General features: G+C 33.4%; 1 protein-coding gene across 4 annotated transcripts in view; it reads right to left on the bottom strand.

Moving 5' to 3' along the window:
* Window positions 1-24,064, bottom strand: part of CNTN5 (contactin 5) — a 1,096,099-nt gene that overhangs the window by 94,557 nt on the left and 977,478 nt on the right. For all 4 annotated transcript variants that reach the window (XM_016134020.2, XM_016134019.2, XM_016134021.2 and 1 more), the window contains one exon: window positions 5,474-5,594. In XM_016134020.2, the coding sequence (XP_015989506.2) occupies window positions 5,474-5,594 (121 nt within the window). The remainder of the gene's footprint in view (window positions 1-5,473; window positions 5,595-24,064) is intronic.

Below are 24,064 nucleotides of genomic sequence, written 5' to 3' on the forward strand. Positions count from 1 at the left end.
CAAATTTATTTACTATTAAGATTAAAATTAGACTGAAAACATTTGTGATTGTCCTTCGATCCCCAAGTATCAGCATATTGGCAAAACTAGCTTTACTTTTTATGCCTACTGCCTTTTTATTTTCACTAGAGACTCCACCATATGAAAATATGTGCAATCTCCAAGTATAAGGTCATATCGTATTAGATCAAAGACGGGAAAAAAAAACCTAGGCAAACTCTATCTTCCAAAAGATACTCGTGTTAAATACTTGTGCACTCTAGAGCTTGGAAACTTTCTGAAGTGGCCAGATGATAAAGACAAATGTTTATATCAATTTGGAATCTACACAGTTCACAAGGGTAGTGCTGTGAGAGATACAAAGATGGAGCACATTAATACTGTTTTAATTCTCAAATCAACATGTGTTAAAAATATGTTCAAGAAACTGAGCTTGAGTTTCCCTTTATATTTGTTTGGGAAAGTGACCGTATTTGCATTCTCCAAGGGAAAAAGGGAGAAAATTCTCAAATTTTCCTCTCTTGCTAGTGAGAATCACTGAAAATTTCAGCCTGGGTAGAATTTGGAAAAAAATTAATCAAAGGTTCTAAAATGGTTTCCATCAGGTAGCAATTGGTTTAATTGCTATCTTTAGGTTATTTTCAGCTATTAGGAAACAAAACAAAACAAAATAGATAACACTTCACAACTAGCTACAATGCAAAGTCTCTTTGTTGTTGGCTGGAATTAAATTTACACAGTTTGGTAACACCAGCTATCTCATGATGATAAGAGGCTTTGGTAAGAATTAAAATAGAAATGTGAATTAATATTTACTTCAATACAATAAACAAAATCTTTCAAAACATAAGCCTCATGGGGTAGGATAATAAAAAACGATCTTTTGTGTAAAAAGCTGGTACCTCTGAGAAGGCAATAATATGCTAATTTTACAGATGAGAAAACTGAGATTTAGACAACTTTGCTCTAATTGATTCCCTCCCTCTTCTAAAGTCCTTTTGTTCCCATATATTATTACATAATTTAATAGTTATGCAGGGCTGGCAAAGGACACTTACTTCAGAAAGTCTCCATACTTGGACTAATGGCTCTGCTGCTACTGTCTTGAAATTCTTAGCAAATTTTGAACAAGGGGCTCTGCATTTTCACTTTGAATGAGGCCTCACAAATTATTTAGCTAGTCCTATAGCTAAGCCTATGTTTTTTCCTAGTATTTCATTATTTCCCTTGTAAGACTGAAAGTTATCCAGGAGCTCTTTTTTGGTGTTTCTCACCCCTCTCCCAAAGGTGACTCTCACACTAGTGGACAGTGGATGTAGAACCACAGAAAGGGCTGAGACCTTGGTGTGTTCATCTTTTTATCACAAGTACAAAATGCAGTCGTTGGTACAGAGCAAGTGCCTAATGAACGGGTGAGTGAATAAATGAATAGCAAATTATTAACAAATACCTATTGACTTCTTTAATGAACAAAACACTAGTAGTTTTGGTTTTGCAGTGAAAAGCGACTAGGTGGATTGGGAGAGATTAACGGTAAAATATTCAAGGAAAAAATTTTCTTGGAAAGAATAAATGGAATTGAATTGATGGAAAGTTTAAAGCTGGTAAGATAGAAAGACAGGTTGAACTCCAGGTTAAATATGAAGTAATGGGAGACAGGACGGATAAATGATTAAAAGCAGTTAGATGTCTCTCAACAAAATTAGATCCTGAGATGGAGTCTTTATTCTCAAATTCCGTTTAATACATGTCAGATTCATCTTGTAAATTATAATTCAGAAAATGAGCATTGTCCAACTTTGGGGGGAAAGAGGGCACATAGGCTGTGCATTCAGAAGGAAGCAAGATATTATAGATTCTTCTTTAACTATCCTAAGAGTTCCTTGACCTACTGTTTTGCATTAAGGAGCAGAGTAATAGGAATTAAAAAAAAACTTAGGAAGTAAAATTTTTATTGTTTCCTCTGCCTCTGGGCAGAATTGACAGAGCTCATGCTCTGGTTTCAGTTACTTTAGCTCAGCTAAACACATTTACCATGATAGTTTCCTATCCTTATATTCGCTTTGGGAAACATATTCTAACATTCATTTTTTGTAAAATAGAATAAAATAAATGAATGTTCCTTTCTCTGGAGTCTTTTATATTGTGTTTGATCATTTGTCATACTGCTTTAGAGTATCAGTTCTTTACAAATTTTGTATCCCCCTCAGTGAGGTTATCTTTTAATGGCCTACCTCCTTTACCCTGGATAATATAACATAGTTTTATCCATCTTTAAAGAGATTCCCTGTAGCACAGTCTTGCTTTACTTTCTCTATATCACACTTGAATAAGTGACTTAAATTGTGCACAGATGCCTAGGTGTGGTTTTAATTTATTTTTATATTCTAGGATAATAATTTCTTTTAACATATTCATTACTTCTATTATGGTTCTCCAAATTATGCATGGTGTTGTTATAATGCTGGTTCACTGAATATTAAAAATGTGAGAGCAAGCAGTTTTATGCTTTGGGTGATTATTTATGGGAAAATTCAATTTTTGGAGGATGGTAATAATAGTGGAATAGAGGTGGTGAATAATAGCACTGACATTTACAAGCAAAGTAAAGCAACAGTAGAAACAAGTATTTAGGGGAAAACAGTTTTAAAGCAGTGAATGGGAGGAGAAACACGAGTTATTAGTCAGGAACACTCAGATTCTAAACAGGCAATAGTGAGGTCTTAGGAACACACACCTGACCTCTAATATAGTGTTCCTGGGGAGCGAGGCGAAGAATTACAGGATTTGGTGAGATACACAAAAGAATTACATAGACTATCTCTAATGGGAAAGGAGACGGTAAGAGTTGCTGCAACAACATAGGAGAATATAGATTTTTTGTTCCCTAAGTTTCTATAGGGTTATAAAAACATATTCCATGCCAGCCAAGAATGTTCCTCAGATTCAGCATTGAGGAAAGTGGACTTCTGAGACAAACCAATGATGGTAATCTACAAGAAGATGGATGACAGAATTGTCATTACTATTGCCATTTTTATATGGCACACACTTGAATTAGAGTGTTGTAGAAATTTTGCTGCTGGAATTGTAGCCATTATTGGAAAAACTCCATCTAGAATGCTCAGCTTTGGTTTTGCGGCTTGTACTATTAGAATGGCCCAACTTTACAAACCAATGAGTGGAGGAATGAAAAAAAAGAAGATTGGCAGGACAAAACTACTTTTAGTTTTATTTCATAAGCCAACATTAAAAAAAGCAATATGCAAGCATCTAAGTTCCTTCAATTACCAGGAGCTATTAACTTAAAAAATAATAGCAAAAATAAAAAGAACTAGAATCCTTAGTTCAGTTTTTAAATCTGTATTAGACCAACCAAGCAGAAGAGGCAAGCTATTTTTACTAATTTTAGAAAAGTAATGCAAATATGAGAGAGAAAATTGGCGACTTGATCAAACTCACTTCAAATGAAAGCTTGAGCTGAATGTTACATGAATATTCAGACAATAGCAACCTGTTTGAAATTGCTCTGGAGTATATTTCCAAAATTTATGCATTTTATCATCTCCTAGGCATAAAGCCAAAGGCTAAAAGAGCAGAACATGAAAAAGCTGAACCTGAATTATGTTCTAAACCCTGTTGAGTTTAATTTTACTTACAAAGCAGAATGTTAGTTTGCTACTTAAATTTGCCCCTCATAGCACTGTAAAAATACATAGTTCTTGTTATCAGCCTTTAAATTGTGTTATTTATCTGGAAAGCTCCAATTTTAGGAGCATCATTCTAAATTACTAGGCAAATGCTCCACAATAAATACACATAATCTAAAACAGACCATAGCACAAGAAGAAAACAATTTTCTATAAATTTGACTGCAGTGTGGGATTTGCAGTTCCATGAGCCTTTTTATTTCAAAAGGCATAATAGAACATTTTTTAGCTAAATGGAATATTATGAGGATGAGTCTTTCAAAAAGTTGATGTTTTATAATAGATAATACAGATCAATATTCTTGCTATAAATTTGGAGAAAAGTTTAGATAACCTTCTGAACATAAACAAACACACAAAAAATGAACAAGCTGCCACTCATCCAGATATGCATTTGTATCAAAACAACATTTTACTTGGACCAATGATGGATGCACTACCAAAAATTAATAAACCTTTGATACAACTAAAACAAAGAGATCATGAAGCTTACTATATGTCTTATGTTTTCTGCTGAAAATTTTTATATTAATATATTCTTTAAAATTATAATTGGAAAACAAGTGAATAAAAGACAGGTTAATTGTTAATCTAAAATATAAGTTTTTGCTATGGATTATGAAATTTTTATTTGCAGAGATCGTGCACAGGCTCTTAGCATGCAATATTTACATCACTAAAAATATAATTGTTTAAAATCAAAAAGGGAGAGGCATTAGTTGGGATTCTGGTAATGTTCTAGTTCTTGTCTTGAATGGTAGTTTCATATGTTGACTTTGTAACTTTTCTGAGTTGTACACCTGTACACTTATAATTTGTGAAATTTTCTTTAGGTACTTTGTGTCACAATAAAGAGCTAAAAGAAAAGAAAGAAGACAGAAAAGAAGAAAAGAGAGAGGAAGGAAAAAAGGTAGGAAGGAAGGAAGGAAAAAAGTAAGGAAAGAAGGGAGGGAGGGAAGAAGGGAGGGAGGCAGGAAGGGAAGGAGGAAGGAAGGAAGGAAGGAAGGAAGGAAGGAAGGAAGGAAGGAAGGAAGGAAGGAAGGAAGGAAGGAAGGAAGGAAAGAAAAGAGAAAAGAAAGGAAGGAAGGAAGAAAGAAAGAAAAAGAAATAGCATACTAGGAGCTGCATTTCCCATATTAAGAATAATGTGCTAAAAGAAATTGGTGCTGTAGTCATTTACTTAATGCAAACAAGACGTAGCTTTATAGATTCATAGAACTTGAAGCCTGGTCATAATTAGCAACCACTTAACTGTAATTTCTGCACAGAAAGACATTTTCAGACTTTCAAAAAATCCCTATCACTTAACAGTAGCAAATGCCACCATATTAGGCATGCTGTTTTCCTGGTTTTGGAAGCAGAATTTAGAAGTCAGTGGAGGAAAAAACATGCCTGGGGGTTTCACTAGCTTTGCATTTGAAAAATACACATACATACAAACAAATTTTATCTCTGTAGTCCAAGTGTCTTTGTGGTTTAACTGTTTAAAATCTGTTTGGAATTAAGTTGGTTAAATACTTAGTGATCATTTATTACTAAAGGTGTTTTGGACTCTAAAGTTGGATCTGTAGGTTTTGTCTGTTACTAAGGAGCAGTTTTCCATGTAATATTTTCAAAGGCAAAAGGTTAAGCAAAATGACATATATTGTAAAATTGAAAGTAAAATGCACAGTACTGATGTGCTCAAAGTCCATGCATTTAAATTCCTTTGTATGATAATTTATGGTGATCATGTCTTCAGACTGCACTATTAGCATACTCACCCCTAACAAGAAGTTCTGCCTCATCTGACACACTGTCTGCTGTGGTCTGTACCCTGCAGCCATATCTCCCAGCATGCACCAGAAGGATGTTCCTGATCATTAAATCTGCAGAGGATGCTTGCTGAAAGAGGGATGAAGTGCCAGTTTAAAATGTTGCAAATCTGCCTAGTTCAAGGTGGTTTAAAGGGAATTTTGCATATTCAGTCAAAGGGCCCATTTTTAGCCTTATAATTTATATGACAACAATTCAGAAATCAAACATGCCCTATTTTAAGGAACACATGAAAGTTCTGTTTTTAACAATCGCTAATAAAGTGTTTGAACATTTAATATTGCATATAATGAGTTAGCAGCTACAATATTTAAATATGCACACAAATTCATATCTTTAAAAGTATAGGAAAAAATAATGAGCAAAAATTGTTGCTTTGCTATTCAGAGACAGGCCTATTTTTGTGGCAAGAAAACAGCATTGAAAGGAATAGCAACTTGTGAAAATTATTATGAGAAAATGGCAGTCAAAAGATTATCTTGTGTAACTTTATTGAATGGTTCCTTTTGTAAGTACACCATGAGCAACAGAATGAGATACTGCTTAAATGAAGGATTGCTAGTCCCAAAGTCATGTGTCTTTACTTAACAAAGATTTATTCCTCCCATAACCACCACCATCCAGGAGTCAGCCTAAATCTCTGTTAATCAATGCAGTTACAAAACACAAAAGGGGTTCAAAACACCTGATTTTCATTGGGAGCAGATGATTAAAACATAGTTGAAGAATGAATGCAATGAAGAAGATCAATAAGTACCAGGGAGAATATCTTTTATATATATCAATTCATGGGACCAGTGATGATCCTACCTATACTCTAGAGTGACTGGTACAAACCTCCCATTACTTAATCTTCTTTCATTTAATCTATCAGGAAAGATAGATTTCCTTTTTCATGAATATGTAAGATCTGGTATTAACAACTTGTGAGGTATTTTCAGATAATGGCATAACAAAACTCCAATATACTTTTAAGTTTCCATGTTGAGAATTAAAAACAATTGCCAAGTATGAGAGTAGATTTATGAAGCTTGAATTACATGTTCAGAGAACTCAACACTTCACTCCAACAACAGTTAAGCATATGAAGAAATGTTTAATTAAAGTTATAGAGAAGCACCCCAGATAGAGATCTTTTAATTTTTGATGGAATGAGTGAATTACCTTTAAAAAATGATGATGCTTTTGTCTTTAGAGGGCAGTATTGTGATGATTAAGTTTAGTTGTTTGCCTTTATTTTGAAATACACCAATGAAAAGTTTTGAAAACTGTGAAAGAGGAATTTCTGGAAATCCTTTGGATTCTTTCCCCCCTGCCCCCTTATCATCTAAATGAATTATTTAACTGTATATTATGTTTTAGATCATTTCTTTCTGATATTTCATTTCTAGTATTTTTTCCCCTTCCTATTAGTCTTATGAGAAATTCTAAGGGTATTGAAGTTTTCTCTCATGAAATAATTGTTAAGACATGATCTGGTTTAGTCATTTACAAGGGAATGCTCCATGGTGAGAATGCATTAAAATGTCATAACAATTATTTTAAGTAATGTGATATTTGTTCAGTGAATGTCCTACATGGCTAATTTCTTTAGGATAAAGTGTTACTCTTAAATTTCATTTTCTCATCTCTACTAGACTAAGGACTTACTTTTTTCAAATTTGAAAAGGAAATCTACACTTTAATACTTTTTTGATTTAATATGGGAAAACAAAAGCAAACTGTAAACATTATAAGCCATAATTCAGTTTCAAATCAACATAATTTAATAAAATATAAATGAGCTTCAATATATTTACCACTTTATGCAATATGGGCCCATCTTAGGTGTGAAAATCTCCTTTTCTCCCTGAATTTCTAAGAAGCTCTCCTAATGGGGTACTCAATTAAATTAATTGAGAATCAATGTGCACATTATGAGCTCAAAATGGGGCCTCTTTATAATAGAAAAGCCAAAGAGAGACCCAGAAATTCAGAGAAGACTATATTATTTCTAGAAATATGCTTCTGAAAAATGTGATTTTTGTTTGTTTTATTCTTTTTTTACTTGCTTGTTTTTCAATATCACAAACTGGAAATAGTTTAATAGCAGGAAAAAATAATAGCATAAAAGTAAATCTCAGAGCAGTTTAATAGCAGAAAAACTAAGGATTATGAGTCATTCAGACTTTCACTTTTAAAAAATTATTAAAAAATCAAATTCCTGTGATTATATAATTAATTGTCTTATTTTCCTGATCCTTTTCTTCCCAAGTATTTATTTTTATCTGGGACAGAAGTCCCTAAATTTTTGTCCTTTCTGTTTAATTGTAGTGAAATAAAAGTTTAATGGGATTAAGAAGAGATTTCATTAAAAATTACATAAAGGCCCAAGGAGTTCAGGAGGGTGAGGTTTATATTATCTTGCTTAATGTGCATCGCCCTATAAACTGGCCGAAGCTCCATCACCACCTATCAAGAATAAAATATCTATAATTTACTGCATATCTATCAATGCTGGAACTATTCAAGGAGTTGAAATCATCTCATTTTGGGCCCATCTCTTCTCTTTTGGATTATATCTGCATTATATTTTATAATTTTAAACAGGAAAGATTAAAAGTAAAATGAATAATTGTGAACACTAAACCTAAATTACCTTTTTGGTAGATTTACTGATCTTTCAAGAGAAGTAATGAGAAGAATTCATGTGGGAGCCCATTATACTTAATCTCAGCCCACAATATGCAGTTCCTGAGAGAGAACCTTCGCAATGTAGTGCACTTTTAATAAAACGGTTACTCACAGCAGATGCTTGCTTTCTTAAGCTTAAATCTCATTTTTACTTTTTCTCTCTTAGGAGTTACTTTCTTTTCTTATTTTCTCTGACATTTACTTTATATTTTGTCTTCTTTACTGCTTTCTTTGGCTTTATGAACAAATTGTGTTACATATTGCTTCAAATGAACTTCTCCACAATCAGTGATTAACATAAGGCTTGTTTCACTGTGAATCTAGCACAGTGCAGGCCACATGGTGAAAACACAATAAATATTTTTTGCATGAATTAATGTTGAAGCTCTTTAAGAAAGAGGCTGTATGTTCACTTTTTTGTGAAACTAGCAACATGGAAAGTCATTTACATTTCTTGATCACAAAGTCTCTTTAGAGCAGTTGCTAGATTATATCACTTTTATTTATGACTCAGGAATAATACAGAGCATGTCTTCCTTCCACAAGTCTAGTTCTTTATTGGCTTTCACTTGACTAAGTGTCCTGCTCATCCAACATAAGACTGCTAGTTAAAACTTCCTAAAAATGAAAGTTCATTTAGCTTTGTTGTCCAAAGTGTCTGCTGGCTCTTGTCCTGAAGATACAGTTTGATCTCCTTATTTCAACATAGAAGTCTCCCCAGGGCATGATTCCACCTCCTAAGACTGAATCTTGCTTTTCTACAACTTTGCATTTCCCCTTACACTGAAATACTTCCTATAACTCTCCCTATTGTTCTGCTGCAGATGCTCTTTAATTTTATCTGGAAAGATACTTTTAAACACAACACAAGCTCCTTCTCCTTGGTAAAGACTTTCTGGACACTCTTTCGGCTTCATTAGTTCTGCCATTGTTTAGGTACGCTTCAACAGCACTTCACTCATGTCTCCAAACTAGCACTTGACATTCTTGGGAGTCTCCCTCAAGTCTTCTTAGAAGTCCACTATGGTCATTCCTGAGTTGAACTAGGTATTAGTGCAGCCAGTGATTACTGGGTAAGCTAATAGATGCATGAGTGTCTTCCTTCCTTCCTTCTTTGTGCCTTATAATATCTCCTCCACTCCCTCTTAACTCTCTCTCTCAAAAAAATTAGAAAAGAAAATGGGAAAAAGAGCATTTAAGTAGTATATATAGGTTTTGGAATGACACAAAATTGCGTGAACCCCTGCTCTAACACTTACTGATTTCGAACTTGGGAAAATTACTACATTCCTCAGAGCTTCTCTCATAGCTTCGATATGATAATCCAAGTAAAGTCCATAGCAATGTGTCTGACACATAGTGTTTGACAAATGATATCTGTTAAAGGGCACTCTAATTGTACTCTCAGCCAAGAGGAATATTTCTTTAACTGGTATTCACTCCTTCGACAAACTGGATATCAACATGTTCTGTAGCTGTGGTAAGTTTTCTTAAACACTTACTTCTTTTGATATACATGTATCCCCTTTTCCTTCTTATAGAAAACCACTCTACTCAGAATAAGAAGGCCTTGGTTCAACACTTTCCAAGCCCTGAAGCTATGAAAAAGTCTTTTTTATTTTTTTTTATTTTTTGGATAATAACAGCTGCACTGTCTCATGAGTACTGAGGAAAATCGAGTGAAAGAATGTATATGCCTGAACTACTGGGAAATGCTTCAAAAGTATGAGGTACTCTGAAAGCATTTTTTTTTTAAACCAAGATTTAGCAGAATGCTGAGGAATGTATCATTTAAACATCAATATAACTTTAATTGCACGTTCTCGTAAATGGTGGGCTCATGTTGAATGACTCAGTCATAAGTCTGCTAGGTAGGGCAGTTTCTGTGCCCTAATTTAGGGTTTATTTCACTTTTTCAAGGGACTCACATAGAGTAATTCAAGCATTCCCAGCCCCCAATACACATATAAACCATTCCTTTCTATAAAGCAAAGTAATATGGCATATAAATTCTAGGATGCAATTTCAAAAATCTTTTCTAGCTATGAGATATGGATTATTAGATATGATATATATTATTGACATAAAGTCTTGGATAGCTAAAAGATTTTCCCAATAAGAAGTGGGGGTAGGGCGGGCGGGCGATGGGTGTGCTGGGGGGTTGGGAGGGAGGGAGGGGAGGGAGGGCGGTGAGGGGGGGAGGAAGGAGGAGGGAGGAGAAGGAAGGAAGGAAGGAAGGAAGGAAGTAATGACGGGAAGGGCGGGAGTGTGAGCTGATATTGCGAGTGCGCTTGGAGGTCGATGGAGTGTACTGTATGTTACTCACTATCCTTTCACTATACCGACCTCCCTCCCTCCCTCCCTCCCTCCTTCCTTTCTCTCTCTCTCTCTCTTTCTCTCTCTTTCTTTCTTTAAAAAAATTGGTCTGGTTTATTCCAGTTTGAGGGGGGAAATAATTAGGAAATGAATTTATACTGACCCAAGAACAATGAATATTTCTTACTTCACGTTTAGAGATTTACATACTGGTCACTTGCATGAACCCAGCCAACTTTCAAGGTTTCTTTCTTTTTTTCTAGTAATTTTTTCTTTTTCCTAGAGGATAATTTGTTTAAAGTACTCTACCACACGAAAATTTTACACACACACACACACACACACACGTTCTCTTTTCCTTTTTACAACTGTTTTTTTTTTCCTTAAAACTTTATATAATGGGATTTACATTTATAATGACATGGGTCTTAATATATTTTTAAAGAAAGTAGCTGATACTAACTTGGGCATTCAAATAATTTGGACATATTATCTGAAATACAAATATTAATTGCTACCGGGGAAGGAAATACTAGACAAAATACTATTCAATAAAAAGTTATGTGTAATTTGGTGATATATCAGATACATCTAACAATGCTTTGAAGACTATAAATGGGTAAAAATGGCCCTGATATTTCATTACTGGGATCTTGGTATTTACTTTCCAATGCATATTTTAATAAGGTATTTTTTAGGACTAAGAAAAATATAGAAACAGTGTTACATGATGACAAAAGTTAAAGAGGAAAAACAAGTTGATGATTCATTGATGAATTTAGGATGGCTATATATACAAACTGGATCATTTAGCATTATAAGCACAAAGTCATGAATAGAAATTATTCATGAGATCAGTCCACTATCTTAGTTCAAAGGAAGATTAGGCATTATAAAGCATCTCAAATCAATAATATATTGGACCAGTTACATTTCAATTTAGTATAATAAATTTAAAAATACGAATATTAAATTAACTTATTTCCTAGATGATAAAATTGAATATATGAAGAATACCAAATAAATGACAACACGCCATGTGCATCACATCCCAAGTAGACATACAGGTCTAGGGGATGTAACATTTAACATGTCAGTGGATGCCAGACTTAGATGGCGTGTTTGGGCCTGATTCTTGAAAGATGTCTCTCATCTGATCTCTTTTCTCTAGTGGAGAGGTAAATGGGCATTCCTTTATCTAAGATTAAGATAAATGACCAAAACAAAAGGGCTCTGGTACAGAATGAATGTTTGTGTCCCCTCAGATTCATGTATTAAAACCTAATCCCAAATGTGATGGTATAGTATTTGGAGGGGAGGTTGCTAGGACATAATTAGAGTATGAGGATAGAAGTCCTCATAAATGGGATTAGTGCCTTTATAAAAGAAACCCCAGAAAGCTCTTATCCCTTCCACCACGTTGGGAAACAGAAGATAGCCATCTACAAATCAGACAGGAAGCGGGCTCCTACCAGACACTGAATATTCCAGATTCTTGATCTTGGACTTCTCAGCCTCCAGAACTGTAAGAAATAAATTTCTGTGGTGCATAAGCTACCCAATCTATGGTATTCTATTATAGCAGACTCAATGGATGAAGACAGGTTCTAAGTACAAATAGTTTCATTTCTATATTTCTATATTGCTAATATTTAATATATATTAATCTAGACCTTCGAAGTTAAAAAAAGACATAAAATAGATAAAGTTACACAATTTATCAATTTATGCTTTCTTAAACTTACTCTTAGCTCCTTCCATTCTACCTGTTGTCAAGATTTGTCCTACATGACTACTGAGAACATTTGACTTATCCTCTTTTTATTGTTTACATAATTATCACTAATTAATCCAATAGATATTTATTTTAATATGCTATATTCAACTTTGGTTATACAGACAGCACTTAAAGAGTATCTAGTCTAATGTAGCTTTGATGGGAAAAAAAAACACAGGAAGAGAATGTGGAGCAGCTTTCCTTATATCTGCATCTAGGATTGAAGGAGATGTGAACAAGAGAGATGGATGTGTTTGTCTGATAGCACGATACTCAGGTCGGGTCCAGAGAAAGGTCTTTTCTCTTCCCGTGTGCCCTATACAGTTTTAGCCATCATTCTATATTTAAGGTTTTAATAGTAGCTTTCAAATCAGCTCTTTATATCCTCTGTGTTATCTCCCCTCTGTCTCTCTTTAAAGTCCTTCTTTAAAACTGTTTTTGTTGTTGTTGTTGTTGTTGTTGTTTGTTTGTTTACACTGCAAAAATCTTCACTGGCTATCTTCACCTATTGCCCACAAGATAGTCCAGTTTTTAAATCAGCATTTGATGCTGGCATTAACCTATCTTTTCTCCCATTATAGTGATTTTTGTATATTTCTTCAAGTGGTTCCCCAGGGACCAGCCAAAGTCAACAAATTCTATCTCATATGTTAAAGCCTTACTCAAGCCTTATCTCTTACAGAAAGGTTTAACTAACCACTGGCTACACAGGTTAGCCTAATTAGGCCTGGCTACATAATTTGAGGGTCTCAGCGTAAAATGAAAATGTGGGTTCCCTGTCCGAAAATTATTAAGAATTTCAAAATGGTGACAGCCAAGCATTATAGCAAGCAAACGACCCTTCTCAGTGTACGGCCCTGTGTGACTACACAAGTTACACGTCCATGAAGTTGGTCCTGCTGAACCCTTCACTACACACTGATATTGCCTGGGATCTCCTAGAACATGTATACACAATCTAAGCGATGATGCTCTTTGGAATAAATATCGAGGAGTTGGCATACATCTCCTTGAAAATTATAAAATTCCTATCCTTTCCAACTTTAATGCCTGCACCATCTCTTTTATTCTCATTGACTTGCAGTCTTTTTCTAAATTTATGTTGATGTAAAAACATAGAAATATAATAGATTACATGTTCTTAAGTTTTGTGTTAAAAAACAGAGTGATAAATTTTATGTTTTATTTTAAATATTTGGTATGGTCCCATCTAGACATTAGTATATTTATGTGTTATTTTGTCCAAATATTCTTTTTATTTTTTTTCTTGCATCTCTAACACAAACACAAAGCTCACTGACAACCTTTGCCAGCTTCAGTCTGTGTAGTGTACACTCAGTTTGTTGGTGACTGACAAGGATGGAGACTTTCAAGAATGGAGATGATGACTTCATCTAAATTCTACAGTCCTAGAGCTGGAAGGACCATACAGGGACTCTCATTCTCACTTAGAAATTGATAGTTTCAAAACTGTAATGCAAGAGCAGTTTTCTTCAAGAGAATTCTAAGCAAGAACAGTATTTAAACTTATATCATTAAGATTATGAAAAAATCCTTTCTAGTTTTTGTATGATAGAGCAACATTCTCATGGAATTCCTTCAGTGACATTTTATAATCTAAGTAACACCTGGTCCATAGGTTGGTTCAGTGTGGCAACAATGACAGGCAAAAAAATATTAACAGTCATGACAGATAATAAATGTTTTTCCTTAGGATGAATTACATCATTGTCTAAAAATGGAATAACATTACTATCTTTCACTCACTACCCTAGCTGAAGTATCAGCCACTGCGAAACAGACTCAGGCCATCTTTGAATTTCAAGCCATCCTCTCTGTCAATTGCCTGATTTCAGGACCCATAAAATTGTAAGAAGAGCAAAATGACTGTCGTTTTACACCACCAAGTTTTGGAGTGGCTTGTTGAATAACCATAAAAGAATTTTGTACCTAGAAGTGAGGTGTTGCTGTAACTAAAGCCAAAACATGTGGCATTGGTTTTGGGGTTATGGTGCAAAGACTGGAAAGGCCATGAAGACAGTGTCAGTGAAAGCCGCAAGGATCTCAAAAAGACTATTGATAAGGTCTTGAGGAACAGTGAGGAAATTGTTATTGGAGACTAGAGAAAAGGTGATCCGTTAGGCACTGCTGGCAAGTTGAGCACCATCCAAGATGATATGACCAACATATTAACCACAGTGAGCAAACTTAGAATTTGCCTGGGGAGATTTTCAGGAAGAAAACAAAGTACCAATAGGTTTCTTTTAGCAGTGTATAATAAGGTAAAAATATAGAGAGATGAGCTGAAAGAAAAAAGAGAATCACTCATTTCTCAAGAAGAATATATTTAAAATAAAGCGAAAGAATCAGGACTCTAGATTTAAAAAAAAACAAAAACAAAAAACTACTTCTTATCTCCAGTCTTGCTAAGAGGTCAAGGACTAGGCAAAGTAAGAAAGGGCCTTGGCAATCATCGAATCTATGGTGCTATTAAATAACATATGTCCCTGGGGTGAAGATCCCAGGTGTGTAGCAACTTACAACAAAGTGTAAGATTCTCTGTTTACACTAGAATATTAAAGGTATTTTCCTATAGCAAAAAGCCCCTCAGTACAAAATGAGAAGAACCCAATGAAACTGTGAATGGAGGCCAAAATAACATTGAGGAGGTTGTAATAAGAGACTGAAGAAAGGTGTACCTGAGTTTTGAACTGTCGAAAAATAAAATGGGCAAAATTCTTGTCTGTGGTAATGTGTAAGATAGAAAAGTTTCCTAATGAATTTACAAATCTGATAAAGGAGATATATAGGGAGAATGCAAGTGCCGAAAGGTGCTGACTACTGACTTTTAGTTGTCTGTAATAGTATATGAGAGGAGTGACCCTTAAGCTAAAAAAGGACCTTCATTTTCAGGAAGAATTTAGAGAACTACTTCCAATCCAGAACTTGCTGGGTTGAAAAATTAACTATTTTTCATTTCATCTTCTTGAGCTATAAAGTAATTGAAAAATAAAAAAGAAAAAAAGAAAAGATCTTTGTATCCATTGGGTATATGTCACCTAAAGACATTTCTAACTACATTTTGACCATATGAGTATCAACCATATTTGTACTTCACTCTTATAAATAATGATGAAATTCAGTTTACTACTATTAAAAAAGAGACAATTGGCTCAAAATGGAGTCACTTGTGTTAAGCTGATGCCACCAAACTTAGACTTAACAACTAACCCAATTGCAGCTTCAGTGAGGTAGCCCACCTCCATCCCCCACAGGCAGGTTAACCTAAGAAATAATCCATTCTTCCTCATTTTGCCTACAAAAGCCTTCCATTTTGTACAGCTCCTCGGAGCTCCTTTCTACTTAATGAGATGGGATATTGCTCAATTCTTGGATCATACAATGAGTCAATGAGATTTTTAAATTTACCCATTGGATTTTTGTTATTTAACTCTGGTATACCCCATGCCTAGCACAGTGTGTGACACATAGAAGCCTCTTCACTATATAAAAGGATGTGGTTTGTTAGGGAATAAGTGCATTAACATATATGAAAAAAAAAAAAAGAGCCGTGGAGACACTTTTATACTTAACCTTTTTTTGCAAAAACATAATATTTCAATGGAATAATTAATTTTATATGAGTTTCTAAAAATAAATTTGCCACTTAAATATCTAGCTGTTTCAAGATTTTTCCTCAAAATTCAATTTTTTTAGGTATTTACATTTCATTTGCAATATTAGTAAACATTTAACAAATGCAATCTTCGACAAGTAGCTGTATTACTTCAACTATGTGTTTCAGGATCAAATATTGAGTATTCTGTTGCCAAGCCTAAATTGATAGTTACTAATGCTAGGGACAAGTTTCTGAATGAAAAGGCATCTTACTGCAAAAAAAAGAAATTTGGGTCACAGCAACTATTTAAGCACTGTCTTTCACATCAACATCAAAAATACTAAGAATTTAGGGAATTCAAGAACATCAATGTCAGAAAAGACTACTCAAACTACTTAGATTGTAGGCTATAACAGTAATCTTCCAATGAAGATTCAAACAGGGAAAAAATAATTCAGTTAAAACAAAAGGTCAAATTAATAAATGTGTCAATCAAAAGCCAACTATGAAAAGTTCAAGGTCAAGGACTTTCAGTTAAATTCAACTGACATTTTGAAAGTGAGTCAAGACACTTTGCCACAGAAGTCTCATTTTTAATAACAAAGCTTTATAATTTTATGAAAAAGAATCCACCAATTATTTAATGTATAAAAATCAGAGTTTACTTAGACTGAAATTGAAAATCATGAATATGCCATATTCTACTCTCTCTCTTCACTCTATTGTAACTATATAATACAGCTTTGATATTTCAAAAATATTTACAAGAGTTTTCAAAGCTGTACGTCTTTTGATTGACAGCACTACCAATTATATATGCATATATATTTTGTCCTACAATTTCATACTGATAGGGCTTGAATTTTTCAGTATAGGTGAATATTTTGTTTGTTTGCTGGTTATACAAAATAAGGGATGCTGATCTCTTACCAAGAAAAGAAAAGACATTATTTTGACCTATGAGATTACTGTTGCTTTTAAAGAGGAAATCTTTATTTACCTTTAGAGGAATGTTTTATCATTTATCAAGATATTATATATACAAATATATTCTTATTTGTAGAGAAGAATTCTGTTTGAGATTATTTTTCCAATTTGGAGCTCCTTCTACATTAAGATGTCTCCAATTCTAAGGACATCATGAAACTTTGAAGTATATTCTATGCAAGCAAGTATGCAACATTTAACAAAGAAATATGTGATTTTGGAGCTATGAATGCGCCCTCCTGAAAAAATGGTTAGCATTCACTAAAAATATTAAAATGATTTCACTGTTACTGGAAGCTGTATTTAGAGAGTTTCTTAGGTTTCAGTCTTTGAATATAACCTTTAAAAAATTATAGAACTTTAGTATTAGATAAGAACATTAGGAGTCATTTATTTAACTTCTTCAATTAGAAGATGAGGACTCAGGCGAAATGACTTGTTCAAGGTCATACAGCTAAATAGAGAAAAAGCTGGGTTCACACCAAAAACTCTTTACACCTTCTCCTCACCAAATATATTGATCTTTTACTGTGTAATGATGTCACCTTGTAGTGTACGTTTATAACATTTCTTGGAAAAAATCTGGCAGTGTCTATTGAAATTACAAACAGTTTTATTATTTTACCCTGCAATCAATTTCTGAGAATCTATACCATAGAAAGAAAGTTGTTAATACATGTGGATAGAAATGCTTAGAGATGTTTTCTTTAGCATTGTTCATAAATATCTCACAACAGAAAACAAAGTTAATATTTATTAATAGGGAAATGGTTAAATAGAGGCATAGTCGTACTATGGACTATTATATATCCATTGAAAAGAATGAATTAGAACTATGTCAGATGACATGGAAAGATTTTCAAGATTATTGAATAAGAGTAATGAGATGCAGAAAAAGAATGTAAAATATGTTTTAATTTTTTTTAATGACAAAAATATCACTGTACATATATAAATTCACCTAGGGTTATTAGTAGAACAAGGAATAAATATATAGTCACATATTAAGATATTAATAAGCTTAACTAGCTATAATAAATGCTATTTTAGGAGGATAAAATTAGGGTAAAGTCATCCTAATAAAAGCAGAATATATGATACATCACTTGTGTAACATGTGTGTCTATGTATGCTTGAAGAGATACATGAAAATGATTATAAAAATTAATCGTGATTATCTTAAGGTAGTGTTATTCCAAGGGATTTTCATTTTCTTCTTACTAGTTTTAGGATGTTCAAATGATCTACAGTAAATTTGTATTATTTGTATAAGTAGAAAAAAACTATCCACATTATGGTGAAAAAATGAAAAATTGACTTTTAGAGCTGAAAAACATGGTTACAATGGAGAAACACCAAGCTAAGTCTATATCATCAAATGCTGCTATAAGCTAATCAGCTTATGTGGCTAAAACAATTAATACCTGATAAGCAGTTTTTCCTACACTGTGTCCAAGCCCTTCTGTTTATGACTATAGAAGGTTATTTAGAACTTAGTCTCTTTATGATTCTGCCTCTGGTGTAAGGTCTTCTAGAGTTATCTGTTAATAAAGACTCTTTGTATTTCCTTTTGCTGTATATCAAAATGGTCTAGCACTATGATTGTATGTTAGCAATCTATAGCTTCATTCTGATAGTCTTCACGTGATATATTGTTCTCTATACTTTCTTTTCAAGCCTCTTTGCAAAGGTCATGTTTTACTTAACCCTGGGAAAGCTGCTACAATGTTCTCTTGCTGTTATCTGTTCTCCATGCTTGGTCAACCCAACACAATTGTGTAAATGCTGACAACTGCACTCCGAACCTTAAAAGCATGTTACCTTGCTTTTAACATTAAGAACTGCTGGTGAGTAATATTAATGATACAGTAAATGTAAAGCTTATGATGCTAGATGAGACCTCCATGGCTGGCAAAAAAGATCTAGACACAAGATGACACTTGTAACTGCTTTCTAGATAGAGCTCAATGTCACTAGGATGTTTCAAGCTAATAGACGGTCTTTATTTTTGACTTAGTTAAGCATACTGTACTATGAATTGACTACCTAGAAATATTCAGTAATATTTATTTAAATATTTCTTGGCTGTACATGTGATTTCTATGCAGATTCATATACAGTCTATATTTGAATTATCTTTTTGTATATTAAGTCATATGGTGAGTTAATTTTTCAAGTCTTCTTGATTTCATATATTAGAGCTATAAACATGACTAGATAAAAATTCTTGAAAGGTTTCCTGAAGGAGTTTGATGGTATTCATGGGATTCTTTGGTGTTACCAGCTAAAAATCATGGAAAATTAATTTTCTGCCATTGTGTTCACTGATGGAATCTTCACCTTTTTGAGTCTAAGGACTTCAACAGAACTGCCTAATGTAAACCATACTCATTATAAACTTTGTCGAGTTAAGCATGTCTCAGTCAATATACTGTAGTCATCTTTGTTTTTATCTTTAGATGTCTTTTGAAAACTCCTAAAACCTTTTGAATTCTCAAGTGTAATAATTACTTGAGGAACACATTTATATCCTACATTCTGTGGTCCTTAAAGCCACAGTAATCCATATAAGTAAGTTTCATAGGATACAAAATTACTGAATGTAGAAGTTGAAAATGATATGAATTTGGAATAGTTATATTTTTCACTTGTACTATTTTAATTAGATTAGCCTATTATTTTTCACAGCTTTATATGATAAATTCTTAATTTAACTCTAGTTATAATCACCTTCATAAATATTTCCATTTTTCTCAATAGTTTAAGCTGTAAAAAAATCAATGATAACACAAATAATATTACCATCATTAATTAATGAGAAACAACTTGAATATGCTGGCTAACAGAACCTTTGGATTCATTTGGGTATAAAATATTTGGTATATTTCATGTTTTAGATATATCCATGATCTCTTTTCATCAGTTCATTAATAAATATATTTGCTTGTGTTCCTATCAAAATATAACTAAAACACAGAAATCACTAGAACCAATTTTTGGAAGAGACATTTAATATGGATTACTTTAGGATAGATGAGATAGAAAATATTAAAATTATCTTCACAACATGTTATTTTTCTGAAATACCAATAAAAATCAATTCATTTTTAAATTAGAATCAATGTTTCTGTTAATATGTTTTCTGTTACCAATTTTCTATTAACGAGTAAAATGATTTAAATTTCTTAACATTTTGAAAAAAAGAGAAAAACTTTATAAAATGGAAAAATGACTATAATCACATCAAGTGCTTTGACTACTATCACTTAATTCAATAGAGAAATGTCAGTTCAGATAGTGACTAGTTAATTTGGTCAAAGCATTTGACAGTTTGTGAGTTTTAGTATTATGCAAATGATTATTTTTCCAAACGCTCATTTTGTATACTACATAATACCACATGCATAATCTAGCTTTTAGTTTAGTGTTAAAAATGATACTATAACTGAAGTTAAGAATCATTTGACACTGATCATTAAGTAGTGAAACTGTGTGATAAGGTTGTTGTAATAACAGCCCTGAAGTTTTTCGTGCCTTCTTGGATCCATACTTTTAGGTGACCTTCTCCTACACTCACCGTGCCTCACTAAGTGACTGGCATTGCTCACTCAGACATTACCAAACATGAACAAACAGACACTTGCAATATGTGTGCACACTGGAGATTGCTCTTTTGGAACCCCGTGAAAACCATGTGGCATAGCCTGGGTTAGACTGCTGTAGGGTGAGAGATCACTTAGAGCAGACACATGCTATCCTAGCAGCCACCTTCCAAACAACTCCAGCTGACCTGATAGCTAACTGCAGATGCATTAGTGAGCCCAACATAGACCAGCAGAGAAAACAACAGTCCAGCTCAAATCACTGACCCATAGAATTGGATCATAAATTTGGCGAAGTTTATTTTGCATTAAAAGCTAACCGAAACAGCAATTACAACTATTATTGGATGAGAATTTTGTGGATCCTGGGAGGACTGCAAGTTAGAAAAATAAAAAATACTTTGGATAGAGAATAGATGGTACTAGATTGCAAAAATTAGCCACGATACTTGGCAGTTCTTCCCAACAGGAGGTTTTGTCATCCTTTGAATCTGGTAAGGACTTATGACTTGTTTTAACCAATAGAATGTGACAAAAGTGACACTGAACAAGTTTACAGCCTAGACCTAAGGGATGATGACACTTCTGCTCTTAGATCTTGGAACCCTGAGACATTCATGTAAACAAATCCGGGCTAGCTTGGTGGATAATAAGAAACACGTGGCCCAATTGCCCTAGTAGCCCCAGCCTCCAGCCAGCTGATCCCTAACATTATTTCCTGGAAATTGGCAGGCAGGTGGCAATAGATGCATGAGTGAGTCTTGCTGAGACCAGTAGATAAACCAGATGAGTACAGCTCTAGTTGCCAACCCATAGAATGAGGAGTTAAATAAATGGTGGTTTGAAACCACTAAGTTGCGGGTGGTTTGTTTTGTAGCAAAAACTAACTGACAGACTATCTTTAATGGTCACCTCTATACATTTAGGATAACTACTCCTTAATTCCTTTCCTATAGTTATTCATTTACAAAAAGGAAATGTTCAGAGTGTATTCATTGATATTTAAACTATAAAATTTCCTTCTCTCTAAAGGTATTTATATCTCAATACCTAAAATATAAAAATAAAACAGAACAATGGATTATTCGAGTCAGAATTTTGGTATGAGACTATATGTGGTTGGAAACAACAATGTGGGTAAAACTCAAAAAAAAAACTAAGCAAAAAAAAAAATCCTTAACTTATTTTGCCTGATTATTCTTAAAGGCAAATGAAAACATTCTTATTGAAATGTTTGCATCTCTAAAACTGGCTAAAGTTATTTTAAACACCAGAGACATTGCAATAGCCTATTCAGAATCATTACTGATATGATGGGCACAGTGAGCAAAGCATGTCACAGGTCCTTACTACTCACAGGTCCCTACTTCAGGGAAAGCCCAAGGTCTTTAGATATTCTTTACCACTTAGGTGATGATGGAGAATAGCAATTAGAGTGAAGGTTTCAGAAATGCTTTTAGAAAATACTATTACTATAGTTAATAAGTACTTTCAAACAAATTTTGTTGATATGCTATATTTAATAGTGGGGCTATCACGTGTTAAATAGGATAGAATACAGTATTTTATAGTTTCAGTTAGACTTCTTGATCTGCCATCTTAGAACTGTTCGCTACAATATTGTATCTTCACAATTAATGCATTCTAAATTATTTTAGCTATTGCTTCACAATAGTTAATTATTTTGGTTTTACAGATATGTAAGGTATATAATGAGATACAGCTTGATTTTAGGGGAATTAAAAAGCTATCAGAGTATTACTTTACCTTATACTAGTTGATCGATAACTTTAGTAAAGAACTTAAATGAATCCAGTTGAACACTAATTGTAAGAACAAGTCTTTCTGCCAATGACATACTTGATTAATAATTCAAATTTCTCCTCCAGAGTTTTATTTTCTCTCAACAGTATAACATCTCAATACTATAACAATTATCACATTAAATAGTGTTCAAAAGTCTTTCTAAATAAAGAGTTCTAGAAGAGAGAAATCATGTTTGACTCAACTATGTATTTCCTGGCCTGATTTAATGCTATACACATTATAAATGATCATTAAGTTTTTGTAAAGTGATGTGTTAAAAATTTCCCTGATATTGGTATATTACTATTTTTTTTTTTTTGGCGTGATAGTTTAGCAAATGAGCAAGAAAATGAGAAAGCGATTATATATAACAGCATATAATTCTATTTGTTTATACAATAATAAATTTAACAAATATTTATTTAGCAAACAATCTTCCAGGCATGATGCCAGGGGCTGGCAATGATTAGCAAGATAGGTATAATACCTGTCTTCAAATTATATAATGTAATAAAAGAATAAATATGGGAAGGAACAGAAGTTCCAATTTTAGTCCCACTTTTCCTTAACTGCATTGTATTTTTAGAACTGTTTCTAGAATAATAAGCAGCCTCCTGAAAAAATCACATAAAGCTTCTCAGGGAATTATTTTCATGACTCTGAATTCTGAATCTTAACACTGTAATAGCTAATGTCTTTTTTATATACCCCACAGAAAGCATCAAACAACATGTAAATTTATGTAAAACACATGTACTTATGCTAAGCAACATGTAATTTATCCCTGGATTTAATTTGGAAAAATCTGGCAGCTTTACTTATGTTAGAAATATGTAACTTGCTATAATTGGAAACGAACAAAATAATGGTCATTTACTTAACTTTAATAGGTGATATGAGAAGCTTTCTTTATAATAGAATTACTATAGTAACAGATGAGGTTTGTTTTAACTATAAGATCACCATTTGTTACTGGAATTTGGAAGACAGAACTTCACTATCGTTCATATTTTCCTCATGCTTAGTCTCTTACCTAGAATGTATTTTCCCCTTCTGCTTCCTCTCCCTGCTTTGCCTGCAATACTCTTTATTCTCCTTTAAGAATAGGCTCAAATATTATTTAGTTTAGTGGAAGTCTGCTCTGCTTCCACAGGTTGGAGGATATGTAACTTGGACTATGTTCTCTGAATGTACTTCTTCCATTGCGCTCACCACGTGTCAATTTGTAAGTCTGTTACTCTAAAAGACTGAGGCCCTTAGACGCAGCACTCTACCTCAGTTGTATTCAGATATGCTCCATAAAATGCTTGGTATTGATTATAACCAAATCCTCAGTTCCTGGACAGATGCCTAGTGTATAGGCGCTCAATAAATCTTTGAGGAACTGTAATATAATTCAGAATTCATCTACTGTACACTGATACTCTAAGAGCCATCAAATAATCATTAAAAAAAATGGTGTCGTTCTTTCCAAATTCTCTAAATTGATCTTTTCTGCTTCTCTTATATGAGGGATATTAGATGTCAAAAGAAAATAAATAGGCCAATAGTTATTTCTAAATTTTCCTCTTCCTCCTTTACTGAGAGAAAACTTCTTTAAGAGGCTACCTACTGAGTTATTAATTCTAGACTCCTAAAGTCACTATTATATTATAATATGATAAAAATAGTCCATGAAAGAAACTAGAGGATTTGAAAAGCTAAAGCTAAACACATCATAACACTTAGACACCCTTTAGAATTTAATACAAAACAGATG

Source organism: Rousettus aegyptiacus, unplaced genomic scaffold (genome assembly GCF_014176215.1).
Source record: "Rousettus aegyptiacus isolate mRouAeg1 unplaced genomic scaffold, mRouAeg1.p scaffold_m13_p_5, whole genome shotgun sequence".
Classification (NCBI taxonomy): Eukaryota; Metazoa; Chordata; class Mammalia; order Chiroptera; family Pteropodidae; genus Rousettus; species Rousettus aegyptiacus.